General features: G+C 40.6%; 8 protein-coding genes across 8 annotated transcripts; 3 read left to right on the top strand and 5 right to left on the bottom strand.

The window, feature by feature from the left end:
• The first annotated feature begins 6 nt into the window (after positions 1-6).
• Positions 7-907, top strand: OGAPODRAFT_17222 (orotidine-5'-phosphate decarboxylase). The gene has a single exon (XM_018354979.1). The coding sequence runs from the start codon at positions 46-48 to the stop codon at positions 766-768; it is 723 nt and encodes a 240-aa protein (XP_018209402.1). The 5' UTR covers positions 7-45; the 3' UTR covers positions 769-907.
• A 1,351-nt stretch (positions 908-2,258) lies between these two features.
• On the bottom strand, positions 2,259-6,674 carry OGAPODRAFT_42654 (uncharacterized protein; the record flags this gene model as incomplete). The annotated part of the gene is made up of 3 exons (XM_018355438.1): positions 2,259-5,251; positions 5,333-5,748; positions 5,884-6,674. Coding segments are annotated over 3 exons (4,200 nt in total), but the record flags the coding sequence as incomplete, so codon positions are not given.
• A 292-nt stretch (positions 6,675-6,966) lies between these two features.
• On the bottom strand, positions 6,967-8,071 carry OGAPODRAFT_17221 (uncharacterized protein). The gene has a single exon (XM_018354978.1). The coding sequence runs from the start codon at positions 8,028-8,030 to the stop codon at positions 6,993-6,995; it is 1,038 nt and encodes a 345-aa protein (XP_018209400.1). The 5' UTR covers positions 8,031-8,071; the 3' UTR covers positions 6,967-6,992.
• A 41-nt stretch (positions 8,072-8,112) lies between these two features.
• OGAPODRAFT_17220 (uncharacterized protein) lies at positions 8,113-13,036 on the top strand. Its single transcript, XM_018354977.1, has one exon. It carries the CDS (start codon positions 9,541-9,543, stop codon positions 12,454-12,456), a length of 2,916 nt encoding a protein of 971 aa, XP_018209398.1. The 5' UTR covers positions 8,113-9,540; the 3' UTR covers positions 12,457-13,036.
• On the bottom strand, positions 8,113-13,067 carry OGAPODRAFT_77786 (uncharacterized protein; the record flags this gene model as incomplete). The annotated part of the gene is made up of 1 exon (XM_018356376.1): positions 8,113-13,067. One exon carries the CDS (start codon positions 13,065-13,067, stop codon positions 12,525-12,527), a length of 543 nt encoding a protein of 180 aa, XP_018209397.1. The 3' UTR covers positions 8,113-12,524.
• On the top strand, positions 8,289-9,440 carry OGAPODRAFT_50832 (uncharacterized protein; the record flags this gene model as incomplete). The annotated part of the gene is made up of 1 exon (XM_018355682.1): positions 8,289-9,440. One exon carries the CDS (start codon positions 8,289-8,291, stop codon positions 9,438-9,440), a length of 1,152 nt encoding a protein of 383 aa, XP_018209399.1.
• Positions 13,068-13,473: 406 nt separating the features above from the next.
• OGAPODRAFT_17219 (uncharacterized protein) lies at positions 13,474-15,507 on the bottom strand. The gene has a single exon (XM_018354976.1). It carries the CDS (start codon positions 15,075-15,077, stop codon positions 13,500-13,502), a length of 1,578 nt encoding a protein of 525 aa, XP_018209396.1. The 5' UTR covers positions 15,078-15,507; the 3' UTR covers positions 13,474-13,499.
• Positions 15,508-15,630: 123 nt separating this feature from the next.
• Positions 15,631-17,361, bottom strand: OGAPODRAFT_95460 (uncharacterized protein; the record flags this gene model as incomplete). The annotated part of the gene is made up of 3 exons (XM_018357752.1): positions 15,631-16,678; positions 16,980-17,092; positions 17,122-17,361. 3 exons carry the CDS (start codon positions 17,359-17,361, stop codon positions 15,643-15,645), a joined length of 1,389 nt encoding a protein of 462 aa, XP_018209395.1. The 3' UTR covers positions 15,631-15,642.
• Between the last annotated feature and the right edge of the window lie 95 nt (positions 17,362-17,456).

Raw genomic sequence — 17,456 nt, 5'->3', positions numbered from 1 at the left:
GCGAAGTCTCACCCATCTAAGGTCGCCAGCAGACTACTTAATTTGATGGAATCCAAGCAAACAAACCTCTGCGCTTCTGTGGATGTGACTAAAACTCAGGAATTATTGGAGCTTCTTGATAAACTGGGCCCTTACATCTGCCTTGTCAAAACTCATATTGACATAGTAGAGGACTTCTCTTATGAACACACCATTTTACCATTACAAGGACTTGCAAAGAAACACAACTTCATGATTTTTGAAGACAGAAAGTTTGCTGATATAGGAAACACAGTCAAACTACAGTATAAGGGAGGAATTTATCGAACATCCAAGTGGGCCGATATCACGAATGCACACGGAGTGACTGGTGCAGGAATTGTTGAAGGTCTTAAACAGGCCGCAGAAGAAAGTACAGATGAGCCACGTGGGCTTTTGATGCTTGCTGAGCTCTCTTCAAAGGGATCATTAGCTACCGGTGAGTATACTCAAAAAACTGTGGAAATAGCGAAAAGCGATAAAGAATTTGTCATTGGATTTATTGCACAGAGAGACATGGGAGGTCGTGAGGAAGGCTTTGACTGGCTGATCATGACTCCAGGAGTTGGTTTAGATGATAAAGGCGATTCTCTGGGCCAACAGTACAGAACTGTTGATGAAGTGATGCAAACAGGAACCGATGTCATTATCGTTGGAAGAGGTTTATTCGGAAAAGGAAGAGATCCTGAAGTGGAAGGGAAGAGATACAGAAATGCTGGGTGGGAAGCTTACAAGCGGCGCATTGCTTAACGGCTTTCAGTTCTATATACATCGTCAAAATTGATTTTCGCTAAAATGCTGACGGGATATTTCGAATACGAAAAGCCCAATAGAAGTCGCGGGAATACTAGTGAAGGACGATCTGAAAAAGCCTCTATAGCAGAAGCCAAAGAGGGAGAGGTGAGATTTTCGCCATCGTTGTAGAATAATATCAAATGTCTCAATGTAAGAATTATAGTAGAGTTTGAAGAAGCGACGCCGATCCAGTTGATGTGCTTCGTTGTAGAGATCTAGAGATTCGAGTCTAGTCAGGTGGACCTTTTGAATTTTATTGAGTGGATATTGGATTGCAAGCAGTGTAGTTGCGGCGGAAGCTCCAGCAAGAAGGATAAACGTCAAATTCAAAGCTTTGAAAAATCTTGAATTCTTCTCCTGGTTTTCTTCATCATGAAAAAGTTTCGAGCGCCAATATTGATACCACTGTATAGCTGCTTTTGTCTTGTGGTACCCCTGGTTTTTCACAAGTTCAAATACTGAAAAGTAGAATGCAAATCCAAGGCTTTCCTTTATGAAATTTAAACTGAAGCCGGCAAATATTCCAACTAAACCAATTTGTTTTAGTTTGTATAAGGCATACTCCCACATGCTCTTCTGTTTTCCACTGACAAGCTCTGAGTAATTCGATCGGGCGTAAAGTGCATCTAGCGGTGATGCAGCCAAGCTCGCAGCAGCTCCCGCAACAAAACCAGCTTTGAAAGTGTCGACAGGACTAGGATCATCAATTGAGTTCATATTTCTCTTATTAAAACGTTGTAATAGTGTGAGATAGGTAGAATAAAGAATCACTCCAATTGCGCTGTTTGCCACTATTGGAGGAAGTACTTGTCGTGGAATAAAATTCCACCCTTCTTTTTTGATTGATTGGTATAGAAGAGCTATTCCTGAATGTGTTCGTAAGCTCCACGGTTTGGAGGCAAGCTCTCCATGCAACAAAGCTCTTGCTGTTGTGAGGTAGTCAAATCGAGACGGCCTAAATAGCTTTGCAGGATTTCTCATATACAAAGAAGTTATTTGGTAAATCACGGCTCTGATACCTGCTGAAGAGGCAGACACAACCTGTGTATTTCTTTGAGATAGTTGTTGCACTGCGGAGTTTACCTCATCCTTCAGAGGCGCTGAGTTGCTGTCGATAGGCCAATCGGCCGTTTTCGCTCGCTCCATAAAATGGGAAAAAATCGCCTTTGAGATCTACGCGCACAGCCAAATGGATTTTTAGTATCTTGGCAGCATTTTTTTGAAATTCTCTACTATAAATTTAAATCTAGTTCGAATATTAATATTTTTGGCCTATTTAAACATGGCAGCGAGGTCCTTATTCTTTTCAATAATTCGTTGATAGAGCTTTCAATTGATTATTCTTGTGAATCGCATTTGAAGTCTTCTTTCGCCTCCGTATTCTCTGTGTCCCTTATCTCCTCAATCATCTGCCTTATTGACTTATCGATCTGTAGCTTCTCCAATTTCTCCAAATCAGCTTCTTCTTTCTTGACAAGTAGCATGTTTTTTAGGAATTCCAGCACTTCATCCTTAAAATTTTGACGATGACGATTTTTGACAATAAACTTAGAAGACACGGCAAGAACCTTACCGATGACCGCATTTACATCTGTGAATTTGTAAATTAGGATCACCTTGCAAGTCAAATTCAGCACATCGTGTTGGGTTTTGATCATTCCCTCTGCATCTGTGCCTTCCACATCCGGCTTTAATAACTCCAGTAACAAACGTATACATCCCGCATCCAAGACCAACTCAGGGGATAAAGAGCCAAGTGGTAGGTCGGAGGAAACAAGTAGTGTTGTGAGCGTTTTCAGAGCGTGAGATCTTAACTCTCTGCATGGGTTGTAGCATTGGTGAGCAATAGCTTCAATCAAAGGATACCAAATAGATGAGCTATCGGTATCAGTCGGGATAGTGGATTTGAAATTGCTTGAATCGAAGAGCTTTGCTAAGCCTAATGTCAACGTGATTGACTTTGTAGCCGTTGCCACCAAATCCTGGAACGGATTTTTATTTTTCTCTACCTTGTGGCCACTAGCAATCAGCTTATCATATTCTTGCTCCCATTGTGCTCCATATGCACCAACTGCCGAAATCTCGTCGAGAAGGCCTAAAATATCCATGTAGTTTTGATATGTGATTATCTCAGGGAGAGTTTCCACAAGGTTGCGCATAAATTGGTAAACAACCTCCGTATTTTTTGGAGAAGAAGCGAATATGCGAATTAGCGACCAATATTTGCCATTTTTGGACAGGATGTCTTGACACCATGTGCCTTTCACTAAAACTAGCATTTGGAGCGGATGCAAAATGACTGATCCATACTTCATCAGGGCGTCTCGGTTTTTATCAGCAATATCATAAAACTTGTCGATAGTGCTGTTAAGAAGATCAACATTGGAGTCGTCTCCGTTGTGCAACAACAGAAGCTTGTAAGCATTCACTCTGACTAGGCAGCCCATCTTAAAGTCCTCTGCAGGACTGAAGATCTCATCGCATAGATTCAGTATTTCAACAACAAGCTTTGAATCCCCAGTCAATAACAGGTAGCAAACACTTATCTCTAGAATAAATAAAGTCTCGGGTATGAAAGTCCGGGGATCTGCCTTTTCTTTCTTTGGTATTGACTTCAACAAAATTGACACTAGAGCATTTATATTTTCAGGTGATGTTTTGCTAACACTCCTGAATAGAGAACTGATGTTGCTTGTTTTAATGCACTCCATGGCTGAAAGAGTACATTCGATCTCTTCGTCTGTAGGTTCGGGAGTGTCATCAGAAAGGCCCTTCAAGTAAGACGAAAATGTTGAAAACAAACCGTTGTCTTTCAGGGCCTTAGTACGACTAAATTGAAATTCTGGTCTTGGTTTTGACAACTTATCCAAGCCTATCTTCTTCTGGAATTCAGGAAAGAGATTTGGTTCGATCAAACCATTCTCAAAAAGAGTCAAAACAATCTTCACAAGGAAGTCCCAGTGCTTTGACACTCTAAAATTGGATTTCTTCAAAATGCGGAAAAGCACAAGCGTGCTTAGTTGAGCTCGGAAATCTCGACCAAAGAGAACGGATAAATAGCTAACAGTGATTGTCTCATTTTCCTTTTCAAGCTTGAGCTCTGTGATGGGAAGAGATTCTCTGGATTCCAAAGCGAACTCGGAAGGCTTGACGCCAGTAAGGGTTGTCAAATGTGCAACAATTTCAATGATTTGATCAACCAGGTCTTTCATACCAAAGTATGACGCAATTGCAGCACATTTTTCGACGCTTGAGATCATTCTTGTTACAACGCTGTCGTGAGTAGCATCATCGAACATTGTGACCAAGGTGCTGACAATATATTTGCTTGTCTTTTCAAACAAAACCTTGTCAAATTGGAGGGAATCTTCTATATTATCAGTATCCTCAACAATGACGTCGTCGCTTAACATCTTGCTAGCTTGCTCTGCAATGAGGGAATGCCAGACAGTCTCATACCATTTGGAAGTGCCCCGATGCTCTTCCGGCATGATGATTTCTTTTTCTCTAATGGAATGATAGATTTTTTCAGTATACCATTGGGGAAAATCTTTTCCCTTGTAGCATCCTCTAAGGTTGCGTTGATAATCTTCCAAAGTCATCGGTTTTTTCACATTCGGGTTATGAAGGTCTGTGTTCAGCATGATGATTGAGAATGACAATACAAAAAGCGAGTCCTGGTCTGGAGTGACTTTCTCGTCATCATTCTCTTCATTTGATGATATAGCTTCAGCGTCCTGGCATGCAATGTATCTTTCGTTGAACGCTTCAACAATCCGTTCAATTTGCTGTGCTTCTCCTGGCAATCTGAAATTGTTCAACAACATTCTCAGCGCCTCGTCTGGTCTTAGATTTCTAAAATCAAGTAGCTTCACAAACTCTTTCAGAAGCTCAGTGTTCGAGGGCTTAGCTAACAGTTCACCCAGCTTCTTTTTGTCAATTCTTCCGGATTTCTCAAAGAGAAATTTGGAGACCTCGCTCACATCACTAATATCTCGAATGAATCCTTTATCCTGAAGCATCTTAAGACCCTTCTGAGGTTTTTCATTCCATTTTTTGGTACATTCAATGAAGTCCGATTTCTTAATTTGTTGCAAAACCAGTTGGTTTGGCTGAAGTTTCTCAAAGTCAATATTAGCTTTGGAAGCTGCTCTAGTGCGTTCATAGACACCGTCAACAAATGAAAGAACACCTTCCATACATATGGAAGGAACATTGGAAGTAGTAAAAAGCGTAACTTCAGATGCCGACAAGCGACAAAGTAACTTTAGCAACAATTCTGCCATGTCGGATCTATCAAAGTCGCAATCGTACGACTTGAATAATGAATTAAAGAATAAAGGAGAGCGTACCCATAACACGCTCAAAGTTTCCACTAATATCTCTTTAATCACGGGGCTTTTTCCTGTGTGAAACTCAGCTCCTAATTCTTCGACCTCTTTTTCGCTCAATGGTTCAACTTCAAAAGTTCCCCTCTGCCCCATTTCAAAGATTCTCTCAACATTTTTATCCAAGTCACTGATCAGCATCTTTGAATCAGCAACCATACCTTGAAAGATTGTAGTCATAAGAAGTTCAATCTGTATCTTCAAATAATGATTCATAGTAAGAATCAAATTAAGAAAGAGTTTCATTGCGAGAGTAAGCAAATAGGGAGAGTCCACAGTTTGAACGAGCTGTACCAAATGATGGCAAGCTTTGTCCGAGATTAATTGAAAAAGAGACGGATGATGGACTATGACACCACCTGAGACCTCGACAATGGTGTTAAGTATGTTTAGTGCCAAAACCCTAGAACTTTCGGTAAATCTGAACTGATTATCCGGCGATAGGATTTCGATTGTGTGGTTCATGTATTCCTTCATACAAGGAATTCCAAATGGAACTTGGTCATCATCGGCAATGGAAGAGTTTGTTTTTGCCGCGATCGAATACCTTTCATTATTGTCTGAGGTTTTATGATCTTCAGGATCATCATGATTTATCTGTGAACTGCTGCTTTGGCTATTTCTGTCTTGTATTTCAGCGTCACTAAGTTCGCGTGCTCTCACGTTCTCCTCATCAGTCGACTCGTGAGATTCAGCATACTCCGTACCTCCTATTATATCATTGGGCAGTTCTCCAGTTTCTGTTGTAGCAGTAAGTTCAACTTCAGTTGTCTTGACATTGTGGTCAATCCCTGAGTCAATTTTGATGTATCTCAATTTGCTGAATATTTTCTCGGTTATACCAATAAGAGAGGTCTCTGCAGCGCTTCTAAGAATTTCACGTCTCCTGGTATTAATTGCTAAGGAAAAGCATGTCGAAACTGACTCGTACATTGAGTCATCAGTTAGGAGATCACCCAACTTAGAAGTAACTATCAGCTCTAATAGCTGAATTATTTTAATCAGCAAGATGTCATCTTGTGTTTGGTCGGACCCCTCAAAACGACAGTGCGACAGCGCTGATATTATTTGGCCCAAGCATTGAAATATGTTCGGACAATTTTCGTTGACGATTCCGTATTTGATAAACTTGGATAAAGAGCTTACCGCAATGCCTGTTATGTAGCCAGATGTGATAGGTGATTTGATCAGCAAAAGGAATGGCTGTAGGAGAGTCAACATATCAATGTCATCGATTGTTTTCAGTTCGCTCAACATAGATCTGAGCTCAATAAATCCACTTATAAAGTGATCATCCTCCTTAATTTTGTTTCCAGACTTCAAAAAGGCTGAAAGACGTGTAGATCCCTCGTCGTCACCATAAGGTGTACTCTCTTTGCCAAATTGTGTCCCAAGAAGCGTGGATAGCGGTCCACTGGATGCCGACTTTGTGGACTTTCTCATAACAGAAATGATAAATGTACATTCTTCAATCGCTAAAGAGAGCGGATCAACCGTCGAGAGTCGATTGTCAATCATGGTAAGTGATTTTGACGCGATCAGTGGTTCAGTTTACCTTTATAATTGAATACACAATTGATCACCGAGCGACAGTAAAAAAATAAATCCTTCTATAGTAGGAATTGAATAGTTTTCGAATGTAAGAAGCAGTTTAGTTGCTTGTCCATTCGATCTGTTCAACGCTATTGGATTCTATCTGCACTTTGTTTTTCATTAAGACCACGCCTATAAAAAAAAAATGTTGTGGGTTACGAGCACCGAGACGAGATGATGCGATAAGATCCAATACCTCTATATAACCCTATTTTTATAAGACCTGTATGTTTTCCAAGCAAGCCTCCAGTCTTTTATACTCAGGTTAGGATTTCTTAGTTCAAAATCGTATTTTTCAAGTTTTTCAAGAAAGCAAACGGTAGGAAGCCCATTCATCATCGGGAGGAACATGGCATCAGGAACCCCATTGTTTAGTTGCTCCCATCCTAGTTTTAGCTCCAGGCTCCCTTCTTTGTCAACCAGGTTATATATTTCATTTTTGAGATCGTTGAACTTTGTGCGTGCACTCAACAAATGATCGTTAGCAACGGTAGCAACATCAAATACAATTTCCCTTACTTTTTCGCCTACCTCTTGGTTTGTGTCATCAGACTGTAAATATCTAAGTACCTCCTCCTGTGTGGTATTTTGTTTGGCAATTGACTCTAGAGGCAGTAACACTTGGGATCTTGAAGTCGCATAATATCTAGATCCAAGCAAGAATGATGCAATGGCCGTAGATTGTCCTATATGAGCATAAATGTCATTCAAAAGATTCTCTAGCTTTCCTCTCCCAGCACAATCCATTAGCTCCAAAGAAAATTTTGAAGTTTTATGAAAAGATGGAGACAACAGAGCATCTCGAAGAGCATAGTTCATCTGTGAAAATATTCCTTCACCAAAAGAGCAGATCGAGTATGTGTCTTTAAAACCTCGCACTCCCTCATCTGTACAAAAATGCTGGTAGCTGGTAATCATTTGACGTAAGTTGTCGAAGTTTACTCTAATTCCCTTTCTAATACACTCTCTGGCTAAAGTAGCAACTGGTTCGCCCATACTTTTTGGAAGCGTACTATCAAATGAGCCAGAAACATCCCTCTCACAACGCTCAAGTTGTTCTTTCCAGAATCCGAATTTCAATTTGATAAACTGGTTGCTTTCAATGCTCGAACCTAATGCTATCTTTGCTAGGTTTGAATTAAAAGCTTTGACTACAAGAAATATGTCTTGAAACTCCTTGGGATAGAATTTGGAGAGAAGATGCGAGGAAACATCATGATTCTTTAACAAATCCATGCAATCGTTTCTGGCTCTACTCAGTTTCTCTTCCCGCAAAAATATATTGTGTTCTTGTTTTGAATACCTGAGATTTGATAATCGTCTTTTAAGACAGCTCGCTGCTGGTTTATCTAAAACGCTTGACGATATTAACATGAGCTGAGCGAAAGACAATACATTCGATTATATCAAAAATCCCCATCCCCACATTTTCAAATAGGCAATGCAAAGATGTTTTTTAGGCCATGAGAATAAATATAATTAGTTTTCAGTACAATGAAAACTTTTGCGTATCTTGACATTCAGATAGGAACCAGGGATGTTGGAAGGATAGTTATTGAGCTTGACTTTGAGAAGGCTCCAAAAGCCTGTGATAACTTTTTACAGCTATGCGAGACTAATGATTACAAAGATACCTGCTTCCACAGAGTAATTAAGAATTTTATGATTCAGGGCGGAGACACGGATCACAAGATAATGCGACATGATGAATATCCTCCCGTTGGTCTAGGGAAAGGTGGCAGATCAATTTATCCATCAAACCTCTTTGATGATGAAAATTTAAGAGCCATAGATGAACCGTTTTTGGTTTGTATGTCTAATAAAGGCACGGTCAATTCTAATAGCTCCCAGTTCTTTATCAACACCCTAGCATCTCCTCATTTGACAGGAAAGCATACAGTTTTTGGTAAAGTAAGACACGGAAAGTCGGTTGTCAGAGAAATTGAGAGAGTGTCCGTTATGAGCACCAAAAATAGCGATTCAGAGGCCTGGATACCAGTCAAAGAAGAGATGGTTCTCATTGTAAATTGTGGGAAGTGGAACGATGGAGATCCTGTTCCGTGCTATAATGCATGCTACGACTCTCTTGGCGGAGACATTTATGAAGAATATCCTGATGACAATGAAGTTGAGGGTCTTGACCTTGAGAATCCTGAAATGACATACAAAATTAGCACAGTGATAAAGGAGTCGGCGTCATTACTCTTGAAAGAAAAAAGACTACGAGACGCATTTCTGAAATATAAAAAGGCTTTGCGGTATTGTAATGAGCTGATTCCAGATCAAGACACAAACCCTGAATATCATAAGAAATTTCTGAATCTTAAGAAAACGATCTACCTCAATTTGGCATTAGTGGCACTCCAAATGAACGACTATAAGACTACAATTGACTATTGTGGGTATCTATTGGAAATGGACAAAGACGTCCCTATGACACAGACCCAAACATCGAAGACATTTTATCGCTTAGGTATGGCCTACCGAGGGCTTAAAAATTTTGAAGTGGCTTTGGAATTCCTCCAAAAGGCAAGTTTTCTGTCTCCTAATGATCAGGGAATAAAGAGTGAGCTATCCGTGGTCCAAAAGCTTGTAGAAGACGAGAAGAAAAGCGTGAGGCAAAGGTTTGCCAAATTTTTCGATTAGATGTTTTATTTTAATGGAGATTGGTGTGCGACGATCACCATAAAAAAATTCCCGAATACAATATATAAATGTTTTCATCTTCAACGAGTGGATTTTTTTGATGTCGGATATTGCATCTGTATCACAACTATTGGCACAATCGTTGTCACCCTCTACCGCAAAACTTGCGGAGGAGAGCTTGAGAAGTGTTGAAGATCAGAAGGGCTTTCCATCTACACTATTACACGTAGTGGCGGCCAATGAGCTAAGTTCTTCTGTGAGATTGGCAGGATCATTATATTTCAAGAACTTGGTCAAGAGAAAATGGATTGATGAGACAGGTGTTTATCGACTTCATTTAGATGACGTGAAGATGATTAAAGCAGAGATTCTCTCACTTATGATTCAGCTGCCTGATTCTCTTCAAATTCAAATCGGCGAAGCAGTCTCCCTCATTGCGGAATCGGAATTTCCAGAATTGTGGCCGGAGCTCATACAAGAACTTGTTGGAAAACTATCTCCAGAGAATATGCACACCAATAAGGGGGTTTTGAAAGTCGCTCATTCAATTTTCAAAAGATGGCGGCCTCTATTTGGTTCCAATGAGCTCTACATCGAAATCAATCTTGTTCTCTCACAATTTGCCCAACCCTTTCTGGAGCTTTTGAAGATGGTCGATAATCTTATCGATCAAAATGCCTCAAACAAAGAGAATCTTAAACTTTTGTTCGATAATCTGTTGTTGTTGGTTAAAATTTATTACGACTTGAATTGTCAGGATATTCCAGAGTTTTTCGAAGACCATCTCCAGGAAGGTATGGCTGTCATACACAAATACTTGAAATACTCAAACCCATTACTTGAAGATTCCAATGATACTGAAGAGATAGATATCGTTACTCAAGTGAAAACAAGTTGTTGTGAATTAATCCAACTGTACACTACAAGGTACCAAGAAGAGCTGGGAAGTATAATCACGGAATTCATCAGAACCATTTGGGATTTGCTGAGTTCTATTGGTACACAGCCGAAATATGATATTTTGGCATCAAAAGCTTTACAGTTTCTCACCATCATTGCTTCTCTGGAGCAGTACAATAGCACGTTGAAATCAGAGGACGCGTTAAAAGAAATTACTGAAAAAATCATTTTGCCAAACGTGATGTTGAGAGAGTCAGATGAGGAATTATTTGAGGATGACCCTATTGAGTATACAAGAAGGGACCTTGAGGGTTCTGACTCCGACACAAGAAGAAGGGCCTCTACAGATTTTTTGAGAGCTTTGAAAGAAAATAAGGAGCAGGATGTCACTCAGGTGGTTATGAATTACGTCAATCATTATTTGGCCAGCTCTCAGTCCAATCCGGCAGATTGGAAATCCAAAGACTTGGCGATATGTTTGTTCAGCTCGATTGCTGCAAAAGGATCTATTACGAATGCAGGTATAACCTCTACCAATTTATTGGTGGATGTCGTTGAGTTCTTTTCACAATATGTGGCCCAAGATTTAGTTAATCAAGTCTCTCATCCAATTCTAAAAGTCGATGCAATTAAGTACATTTTCACTTTTAGAAATCAGCTTACAAAACAGCAGTTGATCGAAGCTTTTCCACTTTTGTCTTCACATTTCCAGGACGGTAATTACGTGGTGTATACCTACGCTGCTATCACCATTGAAAAAATCTTGTCTTTGAGAAATCCTTCAAGTCATCAACAGTTACTATTCAGCAAGACTGACATCCCAGCGTCTGTATTCAATGATCTTCTGACAAATCTGTTTAGGCTCATGTTTAGGAAGGGAGAGTCTCCAGAAAAACTAGCAGAGAATGAGTTCTTAATGAAATGCGTTATGAGAATTCTTCTCACTGCGGAAGACTCACTGAGCGAGAGGGCCCCACAGCTTCTACAACAGCTCATGAAAATCGTTGAAATTATTGGGAAAAACCCATCAAATCCGAAATTTTCACACTACACATTTGAATCAATCTGTGTATTAATACGTTACAACAACAGTCAGATCACAGAGATTTTCGAACTGATTAAACCTTGCATGCTTTCAGTTTTAGCTCAGGACATTCATGAGTTCATTCCATATGCATTTCAAATTCTCTCATATTGTTTGGAAGTTTATCCAAACTCTGCCGAGATGCCACTTGAATATGAGCAACTAATTAAGCCTCTGTGTTCTCCAGCAGTTTGGGAGTTGAAAGCTAACATCCCAGCCATTGAAAGGCTATTGGCAGCAATTATCAGATTCAAACCTTCATTATTCACATCCGCCGCAAGTCTAACTCCCATTTTAGGAGTCTTCCAAAAGCTCGTGTCTTCGAAATTGAACGATCATTTGGGATTTGACTTCCTGGAAACAATCTTACTAAACGTTGACATGTCTTGCCTAGAGCCCTTTTTGAAAGAAGTGGCAATGATATTGCTCTCACGTTTACAGACGGTTCGAACAGATAAATTTGTCAAAAGATTCATTGTCTTTTTGTGCTCCATTGCTGCTTTGCCAACCTCAAACGATCCTTACTTGAAAAAAAATGGGCTCAATTCTTCCTTTGTCATTAGATTCATAGAGAATGTTCAATCGGGAGTGTTTCAACAGATTCTTGTTGGCGTCATCGTCCCTACAATTGAATCATTTAATAATTTGCTTGACAAGAAAATTTTGATAGTGGGCCTTACCAGCCTGATAACTGAAAACGCTCAAATCATAGGTCAAGATGCTTTCAAGCTTGTACTCTCTAAGCTGCTAAAGATAACCGCATCAGATAGCATCAAAAATTACAAAAACTTCAATGAGAATGTTGAGCTTTTGCTTGAGCTAGAAAATGATGAGCTTTCATTTGGATCCAGCTTCAATAAACTAAACACTATCCAGCAAAAGCCTTTTGATCCTGTTAAGGAAATCAGTTCAAAGGAGATGATTTTGGCGTATCTTCAATCGGAACTCGCATCATTTCCTAACATTCAAAATGTTGTTTTGAGTCTTGATCAACCAGAGCAGGAACTTGCCAAAAGCTTGGGAATTATATGAACTACATATAGCAAGTCTTGTCACAATAACTAGGATTGTGTAGTATTATACATTTCTATCGTACGTCATCATTCGACATTTCCTCCGGAGTCTTGCTGTTTTTGATTCTGGTTTAGTTCGTTGTTTTTTTGCATGTCTTCCAGCTTTTCCAACCTTTCTTTTTCGGCGATCTCTGCAGCGGTCAAAAATCGACCTCCCTGGCCTCTTGGTCTGCGCATGGCATGTTTGTGTCTAGATTCGTGTAAATAAGGCTTGCGCCCACGCTGAATCTTTAGATTCTCTTCGAGTTTTGCTCTCGCTATTCTTCGCTTCAAAATGCGATGGTATTGTTTAGCATTCACATAATAAGGTTGATCAGTCTGAGTTTGTGTTGTTACGGAGGACGTACGTGCTTGATCCGGCGGAGATGGCGTAGTGGGGAGCGGCGATTGATCTGTTGATGTAGATGTATGATATTCAGTAGTATCAAGGTATTCTCCAGTGAGCGGTGGTTGGGATGACCTATACATCAATTCCATGTGCTGTGGATTTTGTTGCTGTGGTTGAGAGAACTCAGTTGACATCGAAGATGACATTGTCCTGTTGACCTCGGCTGCTTTATTATCGGACATTAGAGTTTACAAAATCGTCGGGTCGAAAAAATTACAAGCGGTCTCTCACCGGGTAACTTACTCCTCAATTTTAACAATCAATTGAACTAATCCCCTTCATGTACGCACCAGTTCTACGACCAGCAGTTTTATTCTTCTTCTTTATCAGACAGCCCGTTGCAGCAGGAGCACTTGTGGGCACTTGGGCATTGTGGGAAGCTGATCGCAACCTAAATTGGGGAATCAAAGATGCCATCAATGAATGGAAGCATAGGTTCTTAGGGTTCCCCACACAAAGAAGTATTTACTCGGATTTCTCCAAACTAGATGCACAGATGAGGAGATCATGAGCCATGGCATCCGCTGCTATATATCGGTCGTTGTTCCATGTCGATTTTATTTATTTTAATAGTATGAATATTCATTTGTCCTTGGTATATTATTTACAGATAGTCAAACGCGTTTTGCCAAACGATAGAGATCGAAAATTGCTGCGGGAGTAATGCCTTGAATTCTTCTTGCTTGTCCAATTGTTTCCGGTTTTGCTTCGTTAAGCAAAGATCTTGCTTCTGAGGAGAGAGATGGCATACTCGTGTAATCAAAGTTCATCGGAAGAACCAGGTTCTCGTCACTTTTGAATGCTCTTATCTGCGCATTTTCTCTACCTAGATATCCTTGGTATTCGCCATGAATGTCAATTTTCTGTTTTATTTTCCGCGGAAGTGCCTCCAGGGATTTATTGTGTAAAACGGGTATCAAGTCATGTAATGACATGTTATCATACCGGAGTAAGTCGAATGCAGATTTATAGCTTGAATCTGTCCTTATTTTGAGACTAGGCAAAAGCTTGGCCCACTCGTGTGAAGGAAGCTTGTAATCTTTTAGAAATTCCAAACTCTCTTGATAAAGCTTATTCTCCTCGGTGAAATGATTCCAGCGCTGTACAGATACACAACCGAATTCGTATCCCTTAGGCGTGAGGCGCAAATCTGCATTATCAGCGCGTACACTGATTCTGAATTCCGATCTTGAGGTAAACATTCTGTACGGCTCCTCAACCCCCTTTGTAATCAAATCGTCGATAAGAATACCAATATAGCCATCAGACCGATCCAAAATAAGTGGTTTCTTATTTTGGTACCGCAAACCGGCGTTGATACCAGCCACAATGCCTTGGGCAGCAGCCTCCTCGTAGCCTGTTGTACCGTTGATTTGGCCTGCCAAGTACAAGCCTGAAATCATTTTAGTTTCCAATGTTCTCTTGAGTCCCCGAGGATCAATATAGTCGTATTCAACACCGTAACCCGGTTGCAGCATTTTGACTTCTTCGAGCCCAATGATGTTTTTCAGCATGGCTTCTTGAATATCGGGTGGCATCGTACATGAGATTCCATTTGGATACATCACGTCTGTATCCAATCCTTCAGGTTCCAGCCAAACTCTATGTCTGCTCTTGTCAGAAAACCTTATTAACTTGGATTCAATAGAGGGACAATATCGAGGACCTTTGACTGTTTCCCTAATATGAACGCTTTTGTCGAGATTTGACAATATCAACTTGTGCATGGCCGGGGTGGTGTAAGTGGAGTAACATAGTAGCTGATCCTCAATTTCTGGAACTTCGTTTAGAAAACTCATTGGTTCGGGGGGATTATCTCCTGGCTCTTCGGAAACCTTCGAATAATCAACAGTTTTAGCGGATATTCTCGGAGGGGTGCCAGTTTTTAGTCTGCCTAAACGAAAGCCTGCCTCACGGAATGTTTTACTCAGCCCATAAGAAGGATCTTCCCCTATTCTTCCTGCAGGCCAAGTATCCAACCCTAAATGTATTTCTGCGCTCAAAAACGTACCCGTCGTTATGACAACCTTTTCACAGCGCAGAATCTCTCCATCAGACAAAACCACGCCACAAATTTTGGCATCATAGTTATTTTCATCTCCCGATTCATTTGTCAATGGGGCAACAACCAGGTCTTCAACTCTTGCCTGCAAAATATTAAGATTAGAATAATCCTTCAAAAAATTCTGCATCTCTGTCAAATACAGCTTCCGGTCAATTTGAGCTCGATGGCCCCACACAGCAGCACCCCTTGATCTGTTCAAAACCTTGAATTGTATTCCGGACTTATCGACAATTCTAGGAGCAATACCATCTAGTGCGTCGACCTCTTTAAGCAGTGTACCTTTTCCGATGCCTCCCAAAGGCAGGATTGCATGAAGTCACACCAATCTTGCTTATATCAGGTGTCAATAAGGTAGTGGAAACACCCGTGCGGGCAGAGCCCGCGGCAGCTTCAACACCTGCATGACCACCACCAACTACCACCACAGGATGTAACGGTTTGGCTTCCATTAACCTGGCAAGATCGGATGTCAGTGAAAGATATCTGACAGAACGTTTTCCAGCAGCAGTAATCTTGTTAGAAGTAAAAGAAAGCATTGGCGAAGTTATCAAAATTGGTAGAATACAAATCTTTTTGAGACTCTACTGTATTTTTATCTAAATTTTTTTTTCTTTCAAATGTACTTTCTCTAATTACACATAGTTTACATTTCATCTTTTGATGATAGCATTTTTTTTTGCATTTTCTTATTCTCATTCTTCCTCCTCGCTGTCCTCTTCTTCTAGTGGGATGACCAGAGAGCTATCACTGGAGGTTCCATTATCTTCTATTCGTAAATACAAGTGTGAATCAAATTGACTTTCATTTGCAATGTCAATTTCAAACTCATCTTGCAAAGTGCTCCTAGCGGCAGACCTTCCCTTATTGAGAGACGGGCTTCTCAATATGGGCCTCTCAATTTTTTCCATATGTTCTTGTTCTCCAAGATCGCTGTTTGAGTCCGACGAGCCTACGCTTTCATTCTGAATGTCCTGCTCTAATCGTCTCTTAATTTCCTCTTCCTTAAAGAGCTGTCTTTTTATTCTCTTTGAACGTTGAATTTTGTCTCTGTACAGGAGCTTCTCAATTTCCGACGTGATTTCAAGATCAAAAACCTGCGAACTCAAGTTCAGGATGTCATTTTCGATGGAGGTGGCTCTATCCGTGAACGTAAATAGATCATAAGACGGGTCAAGTCGCGCACGATGCAATAGAAGCTTGATATCAACATAACTGACCGTTCTACGATTTGAATGTTCAATGTAGCTTTCAAGATCACTAAGTTCCTGTCTGAAAAACTCTTCACTGATATGCTGGAGTTCAATCAAAGCTTCCTTTGATTGCAGCTTTTTCAAGTAATTCTCCTTTAGGAGCCATCTTGTGATGTTTCTTATCATAGCCAGCGATATTATTGGACGCTTGCGTGAGCCGGTTTGTAAATCTTTTGTTCTTTTCCGAATGGTGACAAAAGGAGGCACCTTATTTTGGGGACGTACGTTTAAGAGGGAAAGATCGGTTGTATCTTGAATCTCACCACCAAGGCTATCGTTGTCGTCACTATCATCACTGCTGAACGCGTCATAAACCCCTCCGATATCAAAATTGTCAATGTCTTCTAAGACAGGCCGATTTACGCTAGAAGATGCGAAATTACCTTCATTGGAGTCGTCGTCAAAATCTCCCTGCTTGCGAATAATTGCTTCAGGTAAGGCCACATTTGAATTTCCAAATGAGGCTTCGAGAGAGAGTCTACTCGATAATCGTCCCTTTCTCGGTGTTCTATCAGGTGTGGTTAAAAGGCTCCTCGATTGTGACAACAACTCCCCTGATAATTCTCCCGGCCCGTGCTTTTCTGTGGGTTCCGTTGCAAGTTTCGCATACAAGATCTCCAATGCGTTACTTTGATTAGTTTCATGCTGTATCTTTCGCTTTTTTCGGCCATCTTCTTTTTCCAGTGTCAGTAATCGCCCCAGCATCTGTAAATCCTTACGAGGGGAGTAGCTTCTATTCACTTTGTTTTTGGATACCGACAAAAGAAGCCGATGCCGACGTGGGGTTGTTCCATCGGCAATCGCTTGCAACGTTATAGGAGTCGTTGGCTTTCTGGGAGTTCGGTTGGGAGTACCAGAGCGGGATGGGGTTCGAGACGGTGTTCGTGAAGGTCTTTGAGTTGGTCGTCGAGGAGTTTTCACGCTAGATGCATCTTCATTTTGCGTTCCGGAAATGATGGTATTCAGCTCAACTTTCGATAGCGAGTTGACATGAATCGGAGTTCTCAGAATATTAGAGTCATCCAACCCCAATGATCTTACGTGCGAGTTTGCAAGATTCTCACGTGCAGAACCTATTTTATCGTATTCGCTCGGAGACAAAGGAGCTTTGGTCATTTGAGTCGCGTCGTCAAATTTGGAAGGAGACTGATTTGAACTCATATTGGGTTATTTATTAGAATCAATCACTACGCGAAAAAGGCGTTTGAAGGATATGACTCAAACCTTGTCTGAAAATTGATGAATGGAGAAGCCAC

Source organism: Ogataea polymorpha (genome assembly GCF_001664045.1).
Source record: "Ogataea polymorpha strain NCYC 495 leu1.1 chromosome Unknown OGAPOscaffold_6, whole genome shotgun sequence".
Taxonomy (NCBI): Eukaryota; Fungi; Ascomycota; class Pichiomycetes; order Pichiales; family Pichiaceae; genus Ogataea; species Ogataea polymorpha.
The sequence above is the reverse complement of the archived record's forward strand: the minus strand, read 5'-3'. Positions and strand labels throughout refer to the sequence as shown.

What these genes read in the sequence shown, in the direction of transcription:
- OGAPODRAFT_17220 (XM_018354977.1), top strand. Translation starts at nt 9,541, where the DNA reads ATGTCGGATATTGCATCTGTATCACAACTATTGGCACAATCGTTGTCA.
- OGAPODRAFT_17222 (XM_018354979.1), top strand. Translation starts at nt 46, where the DNA reads ATGGAATCCAAGCAAACAAACCTCTGCGCTTCTGTGGATGTGACTAAA.
- OGAPODRAFT_17219 (XM_018354976.1), bottom strand. Translation starts at nt 15,077, where the DNA reads ATGCAGAATTTTTTGAAGGATTATTCTAATCTTAATATTTTGCAGGCA.
- OGAPODRAFT_17221 (XM_018354978.1), bottom strand. Translation starts at nt 8,030, where the DNA reads ATGGATTTGTTAAAGAATCATGATGTTTCCTCGCATCTTCTCTCCAAA.